This window comes from Ambystoma mexicanum, chromosome 10 (genome assembly GCF_040938575.1).
Source record: "Ambystoma mexicanum isolate Mex_15411 chromosome 10, UKY_AmexF1_1, whole genome shotgun sequence".
In the NCBI taxonomy this organism is placed as follows: domain Eukaryota; kingdom Metazoa; phylum Chordata; class Amphibia; order Caudata; family Ambystomatidae; genus Ambystoma; species Ambystoma mexicanum.
Genome location: NC_090932.1, coordinates 406,041,652 through 406,063,374, shown reverse-complemented (window position 1 = coordinate 406,063,374; position 21,723 = coordinate 406,041,652). Strand labels below are relative to the sequence as shown.

Genomic DNA, 21,723 nt, shown 5'->3' with positions numbered 1-21,723 from the left:
TGTTTCTTTTCTTCTTTTATTTGTTATTATTTTATCAGTTAGAATGTCTGTGGTGAGCAGTATTTATAAATGTGTTTAACAAATATTCAGGCTGACAACTTGGGAGGTATTTGTGTACCACTATAAGAAACATTCTTTAAAAACTACAAATAAAAATAATATGCCTTCAGGATGATATTATGACAAAATATTATTAGTATTCAAATATGATCCAATGTATTCTTTAAACAACAAGAATAAGACATATTAGAGATTTCCTAGTTTTCAACAGCAAGGAAGAATGGGTCAGCCCTCCGTTTGATTATCACTAAACCTCAAATTACACATTAAGGAAATCAATAACTCTATATTGACGTAATTACCACTTACCGAAACTCTCCAAGCCATAGATTGATTAAAGCCAGTAAATCAGTTATAATACATAATGTTCTTTCACATGAATGTAACATTCTTATCTTACATTAATATAACCCTCATGTGAGTGATAACAACCTAGAGATATTTTGGGATTATTTAGCAAAGCAAGTTGTTCCATGATGTCAACACAATTGAGATCATATAGGTCTCCCATGTAAGTTCCATCAAGTGGACCGGCTGTGTTTGCACTTTTCTGCAAAGGGTCCCTTCTATGCAATTTTCCTCCTTTCCACCGCATAATAGAAAAATTAGGAGTAAAAGCTGGTATTTTCTCCTTTATTCTTCACTTTTCCACTATCTGGTGGAAACGTGGAAATGCCTCCTGCAATTAATGATTGTGGCTGGCCCTTACTCTCGGGTTCATGTTCCAGGTAAAGTGGGTGGGAAAAATAGAAGTAAATGTGATTTTACGGCTTTCCTTTACCCTGCTCCCAACCTATGTTCTTAGCATAATGGACTGCAGGTCGAATTATGACCTATCTTTGGCCTGGGTAATCCTCTCCACATGGGGGGCAGAGCAAACTTGGCCAATGAACTGTTGTTTCAGGTGGAAGGAGGGAACTTATTTTTTATCACAAAAAATGGGGACAAAATCTATGCTGTACAGTTGTAACATTGATAAAAGTAAGTTAAAATGTTATATTGATAAAAAAATATCTGTCATTTTGCACTAATAAACGTTTTTAATAGGTTTTTGAGAGTATGGAGTAATTTGATCTACTTCAGTGTTAATGGAAAATGTGGGTGTACTTACCACACCAGTAATAGTACAGTGACACAGGTGATAAACCCGAGAAAAGTACCTTAGGCAAAACTCCTGTCTGCTTATGTACATGTACAACAAAGAGCAGGTGGGCAGATAAGTGGTCTCTGGAGGGATGGGGCTGAGTGGCAGGGGGTTAAGCAATCCAGGGGTGGTAGGATATGATATAACATGTCTTTCAAGGCACAGCTGAGACATGGGGCTTCCTCTTGTCTGATTTATACAGCCATAAAACAAGATGGCAGCTGCAGGAGAAGCACCATTGTGGCCAGGATGAAACAGAGTTTATTTTCTGGATTCAGCCAGCATTCCTGGACACATGATTGGCTGGTGCCTAGTCCGAGGGTGCTGATTTATTTACAAAGAACACTTGCATACAATACTTAACGTTGCAATGATAACATGGTTGATTTACAAGTACAACCTGCTGGTCACATGAAAGTAATTTTAGTAACTAGTCAGGATTTATTTAAATGAGAGGAAAATGTAATGCAGCATACTGTAACATACATATTTTTCCTGGCACACTCCAGCCAAGTATTTAACTTTCACAGTTGAAGGGTAATGCCCTGCCATTATAGACACATTTGAAAACAAGAAGGAATTTGAAAAGGATCCATGTTACAACTCATGTCCCAAAGTGGCCATGATGTATTTCCAGGTAGGTGATTTCTAGAAAGATAACTCTGAGAAAAGTGATCTATATATACAAAACAGATGCTGGTTTTTGGATTCTCACACTAGATGTGTACCACTGAGAGACAATGGGAAAACTTCAGATGCAGCTCTCACCTAGGCCATAACTGTATAGATGATGTGGTCACAGATATAGCAACAAAAACATAAAAGGTGTTTGTCAGTTGACAGTCCACTCTCTCTAAACATGACAAAACTATTCTTTACCTAGATAAATGTCCAAAAGGAAAGAGAGAATCTGAGTTATCATAGAACCTGAGCATCCTCACATCAACCTGGACAACATTCAGCAGAAACAAATCGGATCATGTCATTGATGTTGAAGGGATAGAAAAGCAAATATAATTATTTTTACAAAAAATACATACACACAACCCGAGGTGTCATAATTAGCCTCTGAAGACATTGGAACAATCCTGAAATGGTCAGCGCATTAGAACCGAGTGGTGTCACACTCACACAGAGGTAAACACAAAAGGAAAGAAAATGCCTGGTTGGATTTAGAATCCACATTTAAACATCAATCTCACAAAATTCCCGACATAAAAAACGCAAAGACCCAGGAAATCAAAGGGTAGAAACTAAACAAAATGACACCCTGAAAATGATTCAAAACAATTATGAGAAAGAAAAAGCATACAACAGACAAAAAAACTCCTTTATTTTTGTAAGCATGCCATCCACCACCTTTAGGAACAAGTGTAGAAAGATGCAGAAAAATAAGACCAAAACTTGCTTAAGTTATGTAGCAGGAAATATGTGGACACAATACTTCTCATGCCTCTATAAAAATTAGGAGGGTGACTCACAAGAGATCAAATACGAATTATGTATGAGTAACCAGCATTGAGCTAAAAGGGTACCAAACAAATGTCAATCAGGCGGAGATGGGGAGCAGGGTATAATGATCTATAAAATGATCAAATGCAGCAAAGACAAATTGTTTTCAGCAATACTGAAATTGCTCGATTTTGCACTTTACTCAGGTCATTTGCTGAAAGACAATATAGGCAGCAGAGTTGATGATCTCTATATACAAAATCAGCAACCAAGAAGATCCAAATAACTAGATAAGTACCTATCTGAGTAGGTACCCAGGAAAAAGTTTTCTTCAAAATTCGGGATAAAAGATTCCAGACTGATGTGAGAGACAACATTATTTTACCAAGGCACTGAGTAGGATTCATCAAAAGGAACAAGACACAAGGCCATCAATATAGTATACACACCACAAGTGACAAATTCTTCCAGAGTTCCCCAAGAGTTGACATACTTCCATGCTTTATCGCTTCGCAAAAAGCCTTTGTCTTCTTTTGGCACATATCACTGTTTCTAAAACATTTACATACTGTATTATTGAATGTATGTACAATGTGATTACAAGTATGCAATCACAAACAGAATGCAGTGTAAAATTAACAACAGGCGGACAGACCCCTTTTAACAAGAATTTGGAGCAAGAGAACGATGCAGCCATGGAACACTATTATTCTATATTCATATTGTACAAGTCAATGACACACAGACTACTGTGGACATTCAGTCCCTGATATATAGTGATGACATCATTTTTGTTGTGGACTACGGAATTGAACAAATCCAGGTCATACTCAAAAATCCTTGCAAAGAGTGATGTCTGCCAAAAAGCAAACCAAAATGTATAGTGCTCAAGAGAAAAACCAGAACAAGAATCAACTAAATACCAATTCAAGGCAGAAGGGGAAACCATTTAACAAATGTCCAAATACTCCTACATAGGATTAATATTCAAGGACTCTATAAATGTCACTAAAGCCGTGAAATATGTGCAAGATCAAACCGCATGAGCACTGTGTGCCATAAAATCCAAACTGTATGGCAAGAAGCCAATGCCTCCCTATAAAACTATGAAAGAAGTTATTAGAGAGTGTAATCAAGCCTACATTACTTTGTGGTGGTGAGATCTCAGGCCCAAAGCTAAATAGGCCACTGGCATGTCTAAAGGTATACACTTGCTGTTCTGCAAACACTTACTGAAGGGCCACAGAAATTCGCTCACAATGATTACTGAGCAGACCTAGTGTGGCACCAATTAATGACAGATAGGTAAGCTAACAGCAAAGCATGAGATATGCCTAAAGAAAGGCAACACCAAATCCTTCCAGGCCAAACCTCTTAAAATCCAACCAGAATATTTAATAAACCTGATAAACACAGACATTGCTGAACATTGTATAAGAATCAGAGAGGCAATACCCCAGAGAAATGGAAGTCTTTTGGGATCATTCCAACTACACCCATATCCAGAAGAAATGAAGAAGAGATACATCAACCAATGGGAATGTCACACTCAAGACAATACACAAAATAACATGCTCGGGGGCTTATCAAATGGCACCCTGTACCACAAAGGTTTGCAACCTTTGGCTTCCCACATGTTTTGGTCTAATGCTCCCACGAGCCCTAACTAGCATAGTCTATGTTGAGGGATCAGAGGAGATGCAGTCCAAAACATCTGGAGAACCACAGGTTGCAGACCCCTGCCATAGCAGAATATCTTGTGAAACTAAAATACCCAAAACACAAGCATGCAATGGACAAAATACTTGGTCAGTGACCACAGTCTAGACATTGAGAGGGGCCAACAAAAGCATTCTTGGAAAGCAGAGCAAAAATAGATCTGCCAACAATTTAACAAGGGATGGTGGAAAACAACACTTGTTTTCTTTTACACTTCCTCAGGTTTGATGAGAAAAGCAAAATATATCATTAATTTATTTCCATACATTTCAGAGACTTCATGAAGGTCAAAGATGTACAAACAATCAAAATTGCTCTGGGGGCAACCCCAGAGACATTAGAAAGAGCAGCAAAATTCCTGTTATCCTGCAATTTTATCAGAAACTCGAGATCCTGTGTGTAATTAATTGCTGTGGTGGGATAATTAATATGCAAGCTTTAGCAATATTTATTATTCCTTGCCAATCAGACTTTCTTGAATCGAATTGAAGGCTGTAACAAGTTCTTACATGACAACAAAGCTGTGAGATACAGGAATTCAGTTACATGGAAATACAATAGATTAAAAGAGACGATCAAATATGTAAAACTATGCAGAAATACAATTAGATAACAGTAACCAACCCACAGAATCGACGCATTTTTAATGAACCAATTTGTAGCCTGGGCATGCATGAATTACCTATTTATGATAGTGCAATAAGAAAGCTATAACAAAGTGGCAATGTGTTACTTGTTTATAGCTTAGATAGGTATGTTTGTTTCGGATTATAAAATACAAAAATGTAAAATCAATACTTTGAAGGACAACATCGCCATATGGCATCACACAAAGATCAGACACGTGTCTCAAAGGCGTATTATAGAGAAAGAGAAGATTATGAGTTGTGTAGGTGCTCATTACCGAAATTGTGTGGCAGCACAAAAGCTTTTTATGCATGCTCAAATGTTCTTTGCGTATACAGAATTGAATTAGGTCTGAAGCAAATTAAGTGTAGATTAGTTTGCACTAGTGTTAAGGCAAATCCACAGTGCAACTGCATCTTGGGTATTCACAAAATGCATTTGGGGGCTGCTGCATAATTTCTCTAATGAGGTGTCTGCTATGACAGAACTAAGTTGCTGTGTTAAGCATTACGGGGACCAATTTATACAGCTAATCAATCTCTATGATGAGCAGGTTCAATGTTTTGTTGTGTTTGAAAGGTGTGCTTGCCTTGTTATGCATGCACATTTTACGGTGCTCTAATTTCTACTCTGGTGCTTGGTACCGAAAATACATACTTGGAAAGTACAACAGACTTTTGTAATCAATGTTGCTGGCGTTATAGAGTTGTGGAAAAGACATAATAATTAACCATTGTATATCCTGGTACAAATGTTTTCTCAGGAAGAAGTCCCTTGTGTTGAATCTTGACTTTCAAGAAAAGGACGTGGAGCATGTTAGGTTAAGCAGACCCCAGTGAAGCTCATTTCCAAGATCTTGAGACCTCTACACAGATGTAATAAAAGTGAAGACTTATCGATGCATTATATTTGTAACTTCCTTCCATCAATTTACAAATGTATATGTTCTGAACTATATATTTCCTTCCCATCTTATTTTAGAATTCAAATTATTTTTTTTTTGTTGCTTGGCTGAGTCTGCATGTATTGTTTTGTTCCATATCACTCCTTTAAAAACAATGACAATAATTCACCGTAAATGGGATAGGTTTTCCAGGAAAGGTTTCCCCTTCTTCCACTTTTTCCGTAACCTTACCATTTAGAATAATATCTCCAAAACACCTTAGAGACATCCTTCAATGGCATGATGTCTCCAATATCTCTTGTTTCACCAACATCACAGTGTTGCACAAGGTACTTAACTCATAAAAATGTGAATGTGTACATGAGATTGGGTCTTTTTAAGCTGAAACTATTCCTGCGATAGAGAACTATCCTCATTGACCAGCTGGATAGACCCTTACCAGCCTAGAATTATTATTCAAGGAATATCTCTCAACACTCACTCTCTGCACAGTTAAATGTCATTGCCGACGGCATGCCATCATGTACATCCACATTTTCCCTGGCAATGTTGGGGATAGTCTTCATTGATTACATTGTTTATTGTACCCTGCTAAGATCAAACAAATTCACAAACTGTGTTACACAATATTTTACCTTAAACCAGATACATATACAAGATGTGTTTGTGTGTTTAGAGGTTTGTTGATGTGTACACTCAGAGTTGTGTGTGTGCACACAGAGCTATGAGCATGCACATGGAAGTGTGTTTGTGAGAACGAACCACTGCAGGCATGCCACTCTGTGCATGTGCCAATAATTATCTGCACACACACACATGAGCTTGCACTCACAAACTTTAAGCATGATCACAATGATCACACTCCTCTGCTCGCAAGTCATATTGATGACACCTTTCGTGGGCTAATGTACAATGTATTTATACTCTACTGCCATTCATCAAGGTGCCAATGATTATTAATGCAGTCGTTTAAAATTCGAGATTTTCCATTCAATTTGTTCAATACATTAGGCGGTTCTACAGTCACATTTACAATATCTAAGTTTGTATTGAAAATGATAAACCATGTTTTACAAGTTGCTTTTTCACTTAGCACAATGCAGGTTAAAATTGGATTCATTTGCATTGCACCCATGGAGTCTACTGCTTGCTTTATATTATTCATGTATGCCTTATGATCATGCACATTTTCATGTTCATACCTTTGTAACTGATTATCTGCGTGGACATATTGCTTGCTTTATTATGAAGCAGCTACGGATGGATGGGCGGGCGAATGGATGGATGGATGGCTCACTTTATGATGTATAATATAATGCTCTTAACAGTAATAATTATGGGAGAAATCTGAAATTAATTAGGAAGATATGTGCAGCCCTGTTTGCAAAGGTATGATGAGGACTAACAATTCACAATGACATATCAAATATAAAATTTAAATTATCCTTATGCAAATCCTAAAACTAATCAGAACAGAATGCACCGTCTGCTGTGTTTGCCCAAGCCGATCCACCTATCATCTAGTATGATTCCAGCATAGTGAATTTTACTGAAAATTGATTTCTTTATTTTTATTTAATAGTAATATGTTTATAACCAAATCAGGTTTTACATATGTTACAAAATCCCCTTTTAAGTTCTAACAACATTTCTAAAATTAATAAAGAGAGCATCATACATAAATCCCTCCAGACAAATCTTTTAAAGTGGTTAAAATCAACTCATAAAATGTCATCATGTGAAAGATCAAATTCATATCATTCCCTTGCATCAATCTTTCCCACATTTTTTCCATCCTTTCCTCTAGGCAATTCTTATATCTTGACAGATATATTTTCCGTAGATGGTTGAGGCTTTCACATTAGCATATCAAAAGTGTGGCGGTCTCTAAGCCTATCTAAGATAATTTCTAAGAGGCCACACAATCTAAACAGTCTCTGGTTTTTCTTAATACCAATTCTTGCCCCTAATATCTCCATTGTCTCACATTTATTGAATTTAAACATGAGATATGATCTGACTGTTGCTTGGTGGGGATACGCATATTGGTATCTGGGTTTCTTTGTTTCTAATGTCCATTGCTCTAAAAACATGCCACTATTTGATTTAGTCACCAGATATATCATGTCTCTTTCTTTGGCAACTCTATATATTTCAAGTTGTAATAGTTTTTTGACTCTTGCATGAGAATACATCAACCAGCTCTCTTCATTGCCTCTAGCCCATTTGACATACAATTGATACAATACATTCAATGATTTAAAATTATTAAAATTAATTCCTTCTTTAAAACATTTCATCAAATCTACCACTAATGTATTGATATTCAGGGTGCACAGTTTCACATATAACATAGCTGCCTTATACTCTAAAATATCTCCCTCATATCTAAAATCACATTCTAATAAAATATATTCACATGTGACCCGGTGGGAAGTCTAAAAAGCCATTTTGGCATTTTCCCTTCCAGCTTACTTATTTCACTTAAAAACTTGCTACCTCATGATCCTGCTGCATATTGCAAGCTCAATATTATTTTGCCATAGTAGAGCAATAATATGGTACTCACCAAAAAACCCACCTTGTCTTCCAATAAAAAGACTCAGGGCTCCTGCTATTTTTAAATATTTAAGTTTAGTCTCATTCCAATGTGGTTTCCAAGATAACTTATTGTCTACTAAGACTCCTAGGTATCTGTAGTATTCAACTACTTCAATCTCAACATTCTTTATCTTTCACTTAAACTTATTTGAGCGTGATTGCTTTGCAGAGCCTAGGAATCTCATCACCTTTGTTTTGGAAATATTTATTACCAATCCATTGTTGTCAGCAAATTGGATCAGACAATTTAGCCTGTTTTGTAGGCCTACTGGAGTATAATCTAACAGGACAAGATCATCCGCGTATCCTAACCAGGATACCTGGAAGTTACCGATCTTCACTGCATCAGCAACCACCCCTATCTCATTCAAACAGTCAGCTAAATACAAATGAAATAACGTGGCTGCTAAATTGTAGCCTTGTTTCACACCACGCACTGCCGGGATCACCTCAGATTGGCGATCTTCACCATCTAGTCGCATTTTCACTGTTTTGTCAGAATACAGCATCTGGATCATATAAAGTAGTCCAGGCGTTAACCCCCATCTAGTTAGTTTGACCCAAAGTTTCTCTCTCACAATAATATCAAACGCTGCTGTGAAATCAATAAAAATCACATATACCGGGAGTTTACAGACCTTCCATGAATATTCCACTGCAGACAATAAATTTAGAATGTTATGCAAAGTAGAGGATTTAGCATGAAAGCCTGCTTGATTGATCGGAAGCATCTGTTTTTCTGTTATCCACTCATTCAATTCTTCTAGCAGAACCTTTGCAAACATTTTTGTTGGGATGTCTAGCATAGCTAGCATCCTATAATTTTTGGGATCTTTCCACTCTCCCTTTTTATGCACGGGGAGAATGATGCTATTACGCTGTGACTCAGGAAGTATCCCATTTTTGCCTATCCATTGGAACAAGATAACTAATGCTCTTGCCCATTCCTCAGGTGCTCAGCGTAATAGGGCATTACAGGTCCCATCGGGTCCAGTTGCCCTAGATAAATGTAGTTGGTCGGTCATTCTTTTTAATGAGGTCTCATTAAAATTCCCATGCCAAATAGCCTGTCTTACACTGTAACTTCCCTCTTCAGTAGTCTTCGCTCCAATAGTGTCGTTTACGTGGATTATCCAATCGCTTTCCGCTACACTATTAATGGGTAGACTTCTTGTTTTTGCTTCATTTATTGCCTTCCACATTATTATTGATTATTACTCATGGCATGCTTGGCAATATTCTGCCATACTTCCCTCGTTTTATCTCTTTTATGTCTACACAGCCATTTCCCATGTTGTCTCTTTGCCCATCTTATCTATGTTGTAGCATCACCTTTTTGCAGTTTTACTATCGATTTTATGAGTTTTCTAAGTGATCTTTTGGCTTTATTCATTTCCCAGTCATAGGTGTTATGATTCCCATGAGACACATTCCATCTTTCACTATTACTGCAATATTTCCGCTTACAGAAATAGACTGCTTTAATTTTGTTCACCACATTCTCAAACTCACCAATGGGTATGTTTGTGAGTTCTTCGGATTTAGTCTCAAATTGGTCAGCACATGTTTTTAGTTCTATTACTGCAATAGCATTTGCTTTTTCTAATTTAATCGGGTTGCAAATTATCCGATTTGCAGCATTATTGACTTCAATATTGCTGATCCGGTGATATTCAGTCTCTGTCTTGGGATATTCCAGCATCACATAGAGTAGTAGATGGTCACTTTCTTCTCTACATCTAATTGCAATATCCAACACCAATGTATAGGTTTTTTTCATTCACTAGAATATAGTCTATGGTGGAGAGGCTGCCACCCCCCACCCGGGTCGCACTTCGTTTGGCATCTTTCTTGGTTTTCCCATTTAACATGATTAATTGATGCTTTAGTATCATGTTCCCCCATGATCTACCATATCTGTTCGAGGGTTCATATTCAACAGGACCAGACTCTATACCTTGTGATTCATTCTCTTCTGGTAGAGTAATCCTAGCATTAAAGTCTCCGGCTGGTTGGCTTGGTTATGAGTGCCATTCGGTGGATTATGTATATATTTATCACTAATATGTACGGGAATTGTGGAAGGGTGGTACTGACATTTACCACCAACACCATATCTGTTGACCAACTGGATTTCTCTCGAATCCATGGGTGGTTTGTGGCTGTTAATAATCCACCTTTTGGACGTTCTCTTAAACCTTTCATCGCCAAACTTTGTAAACAACACCAGCCATCTAAATCATACTTCTCATATAGCCAGGTTTCTTGTAAAACTATAATGCAGACGTTATGTAGATTTTCCAGCAGCCCATAACAACTTTCATAATGTGAGTTACCACGAGTGTTCCAGGAGATCATCATATTCAATTCATCAGGGACGCTGGTCAAAGTGGGTTTTAAATTCTAGCGGTAGCCACTGCCAATAGCCTTCAGTCTTGCTTTCACTTCTTGACTCACTAGTCTGTAGAGGCTTAGAGTTTCTTACAGATCTTAGGTTTTCACTGGCATGTAATCTTTCCTTTACCCCTGTAGGTTCATTTGTCCAAGCTTGACATTCATTTCTACTATATTCACTCTCAAAATTAGTTGAACTGCTATTATTTGTTCATTTTACTTCAATGGCCAACCTCTGATTTTTCACCCTAAGCATTGAAGTTTCAGTACAAGTATACCCGAGCTTAATAAATAGCTCACGGTAACTTGGTATAAATTCCAATAGCTCATTATCTGTACACCACGCATTAGTCGACACTAGCATGGGAGTGACCAGTTGATCAACAATCTTGAAGTCACTAGATCTTAACATCCGTAATGGCACCAGACTGACGCATAGCTCAACAATATGCTGTCGGCTCAAAATTTCAATAGGGTTAGATTTTTTAATTTCTTGGAACTGTAGTGCCCTTATGAAGTTCTTCGGATCTTTCTTATATGTGGGTTCATTGTCCCCAATCCTTTCCTTATCTAGAAAGTGCACTGACTTATTTGCAGGTGTCTCAATTATCGTCCATACTCCTGTCATTTCAAAATTGATTTCCGGTAAAACCCACACTTTGATTATTTAGCTGAACCATTTGAGCACCACACCAAAAGGTGAAACATAATAATGTTTGGTCAAATGAATTTTACTTACAGTTGTCATCAGTGAATCTAAGAAACTGCCACAGAAGACAGATCCTGAGGCAAACAGCCAAGAGTTGTGAAGTTTCTGTTTGGGGCTCTTGGTCGCGGAACTGCTTACATCAAGGAATTTTACATTGAAGGCATGTTCTAGAAGACAAAAACCAAGAACTCATTTAGCATGGTAATTAACAAGCAAGTACAACAGTTCTTCAGACATGTACCTGCCACATAACAAATTGCTCCAGCCGTACTGACACCAACATATTGAGAAATTAAAAAAACATTTAATATCTTTGTCCTCTAGGGCTTATGTTCTTTTCCTACACATTTTATTATATAACTTAATATCTCTAGCTGCCTTTATATGAGAAAGAAACTCGTCAATACTTGCCCCTTTTTAAAGATTTTCGAAAATGTATTTTAAAGGCTATTCTTTTACTCAGATTGGATCGGTTGACCCTACTTTTTTGTGTGTCAAGCTGAACTGTGCAAAATTCAGTACATTTTGTTTTTGTACATTTTATTAATTGAAGCCAACACTAAACAACGTATGCCAAACTGTCAACTGTTTTAATAATCAATGTATCTTCAATATTGTGAAACAAAATGTGCCAATCTAGGATTAGTCCTGTGATATTTGTTTTAAAAAGTAAAAAATATATTTGAAACATTTTCGAGATTTATTTTCAGTGCTCTGTAAATTGCCAAAGGAAATTGTTAAAGACGACAATTTAGTTCAAAATGTTTTATGAGTATGGTACTTTAATTTCTAGTCATTACTATTACTGCTCACTTATTTTCATAAAATATTTTGAAAGATTATAAATTAGCAAAAATAAAGTCAGCAAAACAACTTTATGATAATTATATTTCAGAACTCAAGTGTTTACATTTTACTTTGCTGCAAAGATAAAAACACTTTTGTACTTTAACAATTAGACACATGTAATAAAATAATTGTGGTTTGTTAACATAAAGTTGAAATAATTCCCAGAACAGGGATTGAAAGCACATAGGTAACTTTTTCTTTTTTTAGAATGTAAGGTGGGTAGGTCTTTTCAAATTCTATACCTTTTGTATAACAGCATCATAATGATGAAGTTGGTTTCTCACCCAAGAATAATCAGTTCATAATCTGGTTTATTATTCCAAAACAGAACATCAACCCCTACAATGCTGTCCACAGCAAAAACCGTTTAGCAACATTTGGGTTTAGCAAACCTTTGTTGGAACGATCAATACAATGTACCTAATAAAAAAGACTGCATGCAATGGACAAGAACAGAGCCCAAAATAGAATGGAACACTGGGTACAAGTAAGGTATGGGAAGAGCAGTGTTGAAGGAACAGGTGAGTCTGAAGGGAAAACAAGGGGGCAGCGATGCAGAGGAGCATATATTAAAGTGTGTCGGGGAAAAGGAGCTTACAAGTGAAGGGAAACTAATAAAGGAAGAAAATAGGGATCATAAGGTATCCACCATCGTGGCCAAAAAAGAAGCATTTGAAAAATAAATAAATGGGATCACGGGGGGTGGAGAAGAAGAGGAAGTGGATCGGCTGAGTAAAAAAACAAAACAATAAACGATGGAAGAACATTGCAAAGTGAAGTTAGAGCAGAATAGATACATGATATATGCTCAGAATTTAGTAATCATGATGATGACATTGAGGGAGGGTAAGTTGCCAAAGGAATACATGCATAATGCACATGGATGTCAAGTACTCTAGAACATGTATTCAAGATAAATGTATTATTCCGGGAGGACAATATCTTAGGAAAAGGTGTTATCCTCTGTGGGCGTGAGATATTCATGCAAGGGTACATGGAATCATTGTCGACTTAGCACCTATTGAGGAGCAGGTGGATTCCATAGGAATGCCACCTGCTAAGAGTAATTTGCACGCAGTAAGTGGTAACTTTGATGGGCTCATGACTGCAAAGAAAGTTACTATAAAATGACCCCCTATAATGAATTACTTAAGAAATCAGGGAAACTGCTTACCTTAAAAAAAATTCAAAAATCTCTAAATAGTTTTAAAGTTAGAAAAACACATGTATTGTTTTCCAGCTCTTTAAAAAATAGAGATCTGTGTTTCCTAGCAGAAAAAATAAGTTCGAAAATCCTAAGTATGCTACTTACAATTGATGGATCGTATATTGTGCTTGAAAAATAAACACTCCTGACACAAATATTAAAGTATATTAAAATGGTTTTGCTATATGTTTACCAACATAAGTGAAGACTTCTGATTGGATTTTTCCAATTATTTTGCTTGTACAAAATCTTACTTTTTTGCACACAACAAAATGTGTGAAACGTAAGAATTTTCACAAGATTCATAATAGAATAAGTTCGAATTTTTATTTTTTAAATTTGCAAATGTATGATTTTCACCCTAATCTGCTTGCAAGATACATTGAAACTAGACTACCAAATGCAGGAAAGAATGAGGAGGTGCTGAAATTATTGCGTCAAAGGAGGGGGCATCCCTGTGCCCGTAGGTCCCTAGATTCTATGTCTCTTGGTTTCCCTTTTACTTCTGGTATCACCAACTCTATGTCTCTTGGTTTCCCTTTTACTTCTGGCATCACCAACCCACAAGAGATATCTAGTATAAGCTCGGATACCAAATTCCTGAAGCAGGATGCTGCCACTAAGAAGGCGGGGCATTAGATTAATTCTTTTGCCAAGCTCAGCTCACATCCTCTAACCCCCAGAAACATCTCATCCAAACACTCAAAAAATGTTAATCTAAAAGCAAAAACCTCGGACCTGACAATCTTCAAGGTGTGTAACTGAAATCACGGAAAAGTCCAATGCAGCCCTGAGCAGCCCTTTCAACTGCTCCTCTTGCCACTCCACGACAACAGGCCCACTGTTCTGCCCTGCCTTCCACTTTTAAGTTTTCTTCCCCCAGACCCCAGTCCCTTTTGAATAGGTCTATGCTTTTTGCATTGCTCACCCCTGCTGTATTTGTGCCACCCTCTTCTTTGAGATTGTTTATGGAAACAATAAACTTGAATTTGGAACCCCAGGTGCCCATGATGTTATCCCTTCACATCAACTTTCTGTCTGATGTTGCCACTCTCTTCTAGGAATAATATTCACTGTTCTCATACAGCAGGTGTGACTTTACTCAGCACCTCTCCATCTTTGCATTCATATTATTTTTTGACAAATTGCAGTGACCCCCCCAAAACTGTCCTACATTGATGTACCTCACCTTATTTCCCAAATTGTGAGCCACCAAATGTTTGCTTCCAGCACCAAACGCCTATGGCCGAAGCATCTTTAATAAAGTCAATTTAAATAAAATCGCATTGAACCGATTATTTCACAGCTCACGCCCGGTCACAATTGTACACCCACTAAAAATAAATGGATAGGCTAGACAGTATGGAAGGCTTTCAAGGCAAGAACTAGCAGCCTTCCGTAAACTGAATTATTTAGCTTTTAAAGTTAAACTAAATGTTTTATGTATTGTGGGGATGACGAAATCAAATATGTACCTGTGGGAGACATGGGCAGAGATGGACGGCTCTAACTAATTAATTCTCCTTTTGATTGCCTCTCATTCGCGGATGACAAGGTACTTTCAGATAGGCAAAGTGATGGCCCAACCCCAACAAGTTTACTACCAATAGGAAAACAAACTTCTGCTTTTGTAGACGTGATTCAACTAAAATCCACTACAATGGTCCAACGGGTATGAGAAGTATCCCTGTTCTACACAAGGTCCCAATTTAAACTCAGTATGTGTAGAATATTATTTCTTTCAATGTACTAATGTGTCCATTTGTGCTCTCCTTTTGATAATATTTGCACCAGGTTGTGTAGGGTCTATGATCAGAGAAAGCTTCCCTCTCCAAAGGATCTATGACATCAATGTGCTTAGAGAAGAAAATACAATTGCTCAAATCTAAGAAGCTGAGAGCATAGAGAAATGCTTTTATGTAGCTACCAAATTTTGGATGTCGTTCCATCACAAAGATAGATACAGTGAATGTGCATGGAATGTCAGTCCTTCGCTTGAGTTCCTTCTCTGTACTTAGTTTTTTTTTTGTACGTGGTATAAGGTGCATTGATTGCCTTTTCCAATTATGCAAGTGTTGTTACACAAACATATTTTGTGTAACACTCGTTAGAGAAATATTAGCAGGCTGTGGGGTTGGAACTGAACTTCAGATGGCATAGCCAGGTAGGCCAATGCAGGCCAAGGCATGAGTAATGGCAAAGATTTAAAAGGCACAATGAAGGGTTGGGTTGCTCAAGATGGGTCCTGATAATTTTATTCATGAACCTTTCCATTCACAGGAATTTGGATCTCCGCCTCTTCCTCCAGTCAATAACCTTGGCCAAAAATATAAGTGTGTGGTCTTAGAAACTGGATGACCCGGACCACTTAAATCTTTTGGAGTGAGTGTTTTGGTTAAAATCAATGCTATTGAGTGAGCGGCAAAGGCATTAGGAAGAGAACAGTTTCACATTGTTAATCTGTTATTCAGAAATAGCTTACTCAGGTCAGTGATGACTGGAATCTTCTGGTAATGTTTCTGGGAGAGATCAGTCTGTTTTCCGCCACTGGTTTGTGGATCTGTCATTGAGAATGTGAGATAAAATAAACAGTTGGTTAACCAATTAAAGAGTCAAAATTCATAATAAGTAGACAAAAAAAGGCATTTAATTTCAATGCCAAACACAACATTGGATTTATAATTACAGTTCCCAAATGGCAATTCCTTTGAGCAATCACTGTTCACTTGTAAAGGCGTTAGTGAGTGAATACTTCTTTCAAGGAATAGCTTTGTGCAGTAAGTAATCAGAAGGGCTGGTTACTGTTTCTATTTAGTTTTAACTTACATTTGCTTTTGGGAAGACTGCACATTTCCATGCAGAGTGAAAGTAGGACAAAAAGTAGGGAGGAGAAAAAAAGGAAGCAAGAAAAAAAATGAAAGAAAGAACGGATGAGAGTGAAAGCAAGAGAGTGGAACATATAGAGGGGGGGAAGAGGTTTCTAGATGTGAAGAGAAAGAGAGGTGAAGAAAGAAAAGCGAGGAGAGTGAGTGACTCGAAAAGAAAGCGAGAGAGCGAGATTTCCAAGTTTAAAGTTGTTACAATCAGTATAAAACAGCTGACATTTTAATGTTTTAGTGTACCCCTCCTACATAACCTTTTCCACAAACATTGAGTTATAAATTAGGGAAAATCCAAAACACTCCAATGTGATTTTTTACACAGAAAATAGCTTGCAAAATATGCTTTTAGGGATGGTTGCTAGTAATTATGATCATTCACTTTGATGTCCCTTCTGTGGCACATATCATCATAGAATCATCATAATCGGCCAGGCAAAGACAAACGGTATAACTATATAAGCAACCCAAAACCTTCAACTTATATTAGCATAAACCCAAAATAATTATACCTCTTGTTTAACCGTCATGAAAACCCTCAGCTCCCCTGAGCGGTCATGTAAATACGCCACTTTTCGTCAACCTTCTTCCACTTGGAGTTTTTAACCAGGACCTCTTATCTCTTGATGGATCATACAATCGGGCATTCAAGAGGAGGTTGCCTACAAGCTCGGTGGTGCACCCATATCACGCCACGTCCAAGTCACTGCACCAGAATTATTTGGAGAAACCAAGCTCATGCATCAATTTTGGGTGCATGGCAGACAGAGGCATATTATTAATTGTCTTGCACGTCAAGGAAAAGAGCAATCTAAACCTAATAGGGCCACACCTGACTGACTTCCCCAAGAACTCAGAATAATGACGAAAAACTACCATTAGTTCTTCCATCACATGTATCCCCTCCTCCCATCAGAACAATAAATTCATTCATCCCCAGATAGTCCTTTCTCCGTATCCATTTTCACTAGTGACGTATTATGATGCTTGCCGGTCTGCCGATCCTGACCAAGGGCGTTAGACCTCCACCCTGATTACTACTTCTAGTTGCTTATGAACAGCCTTATTGTTTATACTAGTAGAGGATACCTCAGGTGAAATGTGTTTGTCTTGAAAGCAAGACACTGCTGAGTTCGAAACCTGGTCCTGTGGTTATCAGCTACTGCGGCATGAAGCGTGATATAAGAACCCAATATAATAATTATTTTATTTACTTATTTAAATACTGGGGCAGTCTGCTGAGAGAGGATCTTCGAACGTGGCCCAGTTACCCCAGCTGCACAGCAACTTTTGGTATAATTCTTAATCCGCATGTCCATAATGCCACAGTTCATGTCCATAGTCCATGATTTTGGATAAGCAATGGCAAAGCTAAGACGGGACCTGGGTAAACGTAAACCAAAAGTCAGCTAGAAAATAAATCTTATGGGAAATGGGCAATATGATGTCATAAGGGTGATGGCAATTTCATTTTGGTACATGATCAAGAGCAGATATTTCCACCACTTTTTTATTCAGCTGAAAATCAAGACTCGGCTTAATAAACCCCAGTGGATGAAAGCAACAGAATCCTTAGGAAGACAAATCAATAGGCCATTTACAAAGATCCAATATCCAAAAACAGATCATGTCCATCCATGCTGAGTGCATGTGAACCATAAACTAATTCACAAATGCCAACATTTGTAGGAATGAAGCAAGATGCACCCTGCAACGATGGAGGCACCCATAACATTTGAATCCTACACCAGTAAGTTGACATATGAGTCGAACAAGGCAACACAAACTCAAAAGTGCATGCCGGACCTTATTTCGACAAGGCAAACACTTCTCATTCCAAAAGAGTCATACTTTAGGGCAACCAATTTGTAACAATTTAACACCATCAGCCTCAACAAGTCTTTCGTGTCTGCAAAGGTGGAAACATGCTTACAAAGAAAATATATTGCTGGGAGGACTACCTCAAAAACACAACTCCGGATGTGGATGGTGCCCTATTGAAAATTACCCTAACACCTACTGCAGTTAATAATAGTTAAACTACTCTTAACTTCACAGCTAACTAGTGATAAATAAAACCCAAGCTACACCAAATTAGTAAACGAACAAGAGCCCTAAATGGCAATGGCAATGGCAATGGTTAATGGCAGAATCACAAAAGCTAGCCAGAATTTAACCATACCTTTGTAAACTATCAGACCATAGTAAATCAACATTTTGAGCCTATATTGAAACTAGGTTCGCAGTGGCAGGGGAAACTGAGGCAATCAGAGAGGCCTACTGAGTGCACAGCTTGCTGGAAAGGGCTTGCATCACATACATTTTGGCAGGGTTGGCTCCAAAGCCAAAGTCAAGGATATTTGAGAACTCAACATTAACCTCCCCCACCAATCATCTGGAGATAGCGTTGAAAATTTGCTGAAGTGTTTCACCAACCATTTAGACTAGAGGCCTTCCACTCCTGGGCAATGTAAGGTAAGGGGAAACAAGTGTTTCTCTGGTGCAGTCACATAGCCTACATTGGTAGTTGCATGAGTGTGCTGGCTTGCGGACCGCTGTCACTTCCTTAGTGGGATACAGATTTAACCTCATCCGTAAAAAGTCAGCACGTGTTATGCCTTGGAGTCCACAAAGATTATAGTGCCTCCTTCCTCAAGCACCAATCAGAGATGAGTAATACCACTCGCTGATCGTTTATTGGGGCCGCAGGGGAAGGTAGGAACAGGATGCACAGGGTCCCGGATGGCTGAAAGAAAAGGCAGGGGTTAGATATACAGATATGGCAGTATCACAATGAACAAAAGGAAATGGAACGTAAGTTACACCTACCCCAGGGATGACCGGTGCTAACGTGGGATCTAACAGTTGCAACGTCAGGGAGAGGGCAGCGGTGCAGGTAGGCAGTCACAATCCTAGGCAAACAAATCCAAAGCACAATCCACGTAGAGGTCCAGCAGAGTTCCAAGGGTCAAAACCAGTTCCAGAAGGTTGTAAGCAAGGGGGGGTCCAATTGCAGTCCAGGTACACAAAGCAAAAGTCCAGAAATCCGTGAATTCCAATGAGGTTCCACAAAATGCCAGTAGCTGCCACAAAAACAGCTGAGAAGCGCTTGATGGGAGGACTGATGCTGTTTTTATGCGTGTTTCCGGGTCACGTGACTGCCCACCTGGTCATGTGACTGCTTTTTCTTTTTCTTCTGGGTCACGTGACCGCTAATCGGTTTACGTGACCCATGGTTGTGGTATGTCGGTGTCGCGGGGTGCCCGCGAAGCCTGAGGCTGCCCCTACGTTCCAGCAGGCGCCATGGCAGGCCCCCGGACCCGCGAGGATGGAAGCGCCAGGAACGCCAGCATGGGCAGGGCTTCGTCACGGGCCGTGAAGGCCCGGATCGCAGGACAGGTAAGGAGGCAAGGGCTTGGGAGGAGGTGGGGGCTTGGGCTTGGGAGTGCGAGGTGGTGACTTGGGCTTGGGAGTGCGTAACAGCACATTTGTGCCGGCATGGAAATTGGGCTATGTAAGGTGGCAATGTGCCCTTTGCTCTAGTATCCTTAAAGCTGTTCCCATAGAGCTTTGATTTAGCTCTATTTTCCAGCGCATGAATCCAGTCCAAGTCATACAATTTCCTCTTCACCCGGATTGGGTATCTGTATAGCGACTCATCTGATTCGACCGGGTCGGGCAAAATGTCCTTGCAGAGTGAACTCCAGGTGTTCAAAAGGACCTCGGTAGGCCTGGACATTGCTAAACCAATTCCCGCAAAGCCTCCTACCTTCTCAATTGTGCAGCTTTTCCTATAAATTTAAGAGTTTTCCAGACCGTAATAGAGTAGAGGAAGGTCAGCCCCAATTCCACCCTAATGACCTGGATTGGTACACAGTTAGGTAGGCCTAGGACCCTCCTCCAAAATCAGACTTCAAGTTTGCCCCCACACGGTTGCTGATAGAGAGAAAGGCGCCTCTGCGCCATATGTTAAGATCAGTGTCACTTATAAGCGGAATAAATCGATTACCGGAGACAGGGAGAATTTGCAGTAACGCTTCTGGGTAATACAGGCTTGAGCAGCTACGTCCTTGGTTTTATTCGGCAAAGTTAATTCCCTTTGGGTATCGGCTGCACTGCCTTTTTGGCATAGCCCCAGGTATGTAAGTGCCGTCACTTCCATGATATTTTCCCCCTTAATGTACCATGCTTTTGCAGCGCTTTTTTTCTTCATCTTCTTTCTGGCAAAGATTAAAATCCTTGATTTTTTTACATTTATCTTTAGCCCGTTCGCCTCCACATATTTACCTAGGGCATCAAGTTGTCTTTGGAGGCCCACCTGCATCCCTATATTAGGTCTAATAAACTGATGCTGAACACAGACCATTGATTAATAAAGCACTTTTGTAGCACTTTGACTGATTTAACAACTCACTCTTGAACTCAAAAGCAGAAATGACTTCTCATTGGAAACACATTTGTAGGGGAAACTATTGGAGGGAATGTTTGGCCACAATCCATTGTGACCTTGGTGTTACATGGTGTTAAATGGGAATTTCAAATCAGGACATGTGAAATCAGATATTTGTCATCATGGCCGGTGATAGCCCATTGAAGTGTATGGACATGATTACATTGGATGTAAATGTTAACTGAGTCCATGAAGATGACGCATACCAAATGTTGGTGACTTCAGTCGGATGGGGATGGTATCAGTGACCCATGAAACAAGACCATTCTATTTGACAGAGGATGATCCAAACTGAATTCAGCTGCAGTTGGAAACCTCTATTTCTGCAATGTGTGTGCATTTTCGGCACAGAGCTTTGGGGGTGGTGGGAAAAGTCGACATCCACTTCCTCCAGAACCTCGCTGGAGAAACTGCACATGCATAACTTCCCAGAGTGATTTTAATGCTGGTGAGGCCCAAATCTGCTTGGAGTTCTGCATAGTTTTACATCTGAAAAAAGGATGCAGCATCCATGCTGAAACCATTGGTATTCATGTAAATTCAGGCTGCAATGTATGAACATTGCGATTGCCATGCATTATTGCTGTAGGGGGTCAGGGTACAGGCAGGGGATTTTAACAACATCTTTAATGTATCTTGTGTTCATTCAGCTGGCCACATTCATTCTTTTTACCACAGCTTTCAGGTTCATTCAGCCCACTTTCTCTCATATCACTCCATTCCTATAT

The 21,723-nt window shown here is 38.9% G+C and overlaps 1 protein-coding gene across 1 annotated transcript in view; it reads right to left on the bottom strand.

Moving 5' to 3' along the window:
* LOC138491456 (calcium-activated potassium channel subunit alpha-1-like) overlaps positions 1-21,723 on the bottom strand; it is a 1,832,603-nt gene that overhangs the window by 77,897 nt on the left and 1,732,983 nt on the right. Inside the window, exons 23-24 of the mRNA XM_069617974.1 lie at positions 16,149-16,226; positions 11,641-11,777 (exon numbers count right to left, since the gene is read on the bottom strand). Of these exons, the coding sequence (XP_069474075.1) occupies positions 11,641-11,777; positions 16,149-16,226 (215 nt within the window). The remainder of the gene's footprint in view (positions 1-11,640; positions 11,778-16,148; positions 16,227-21,723) is intronic.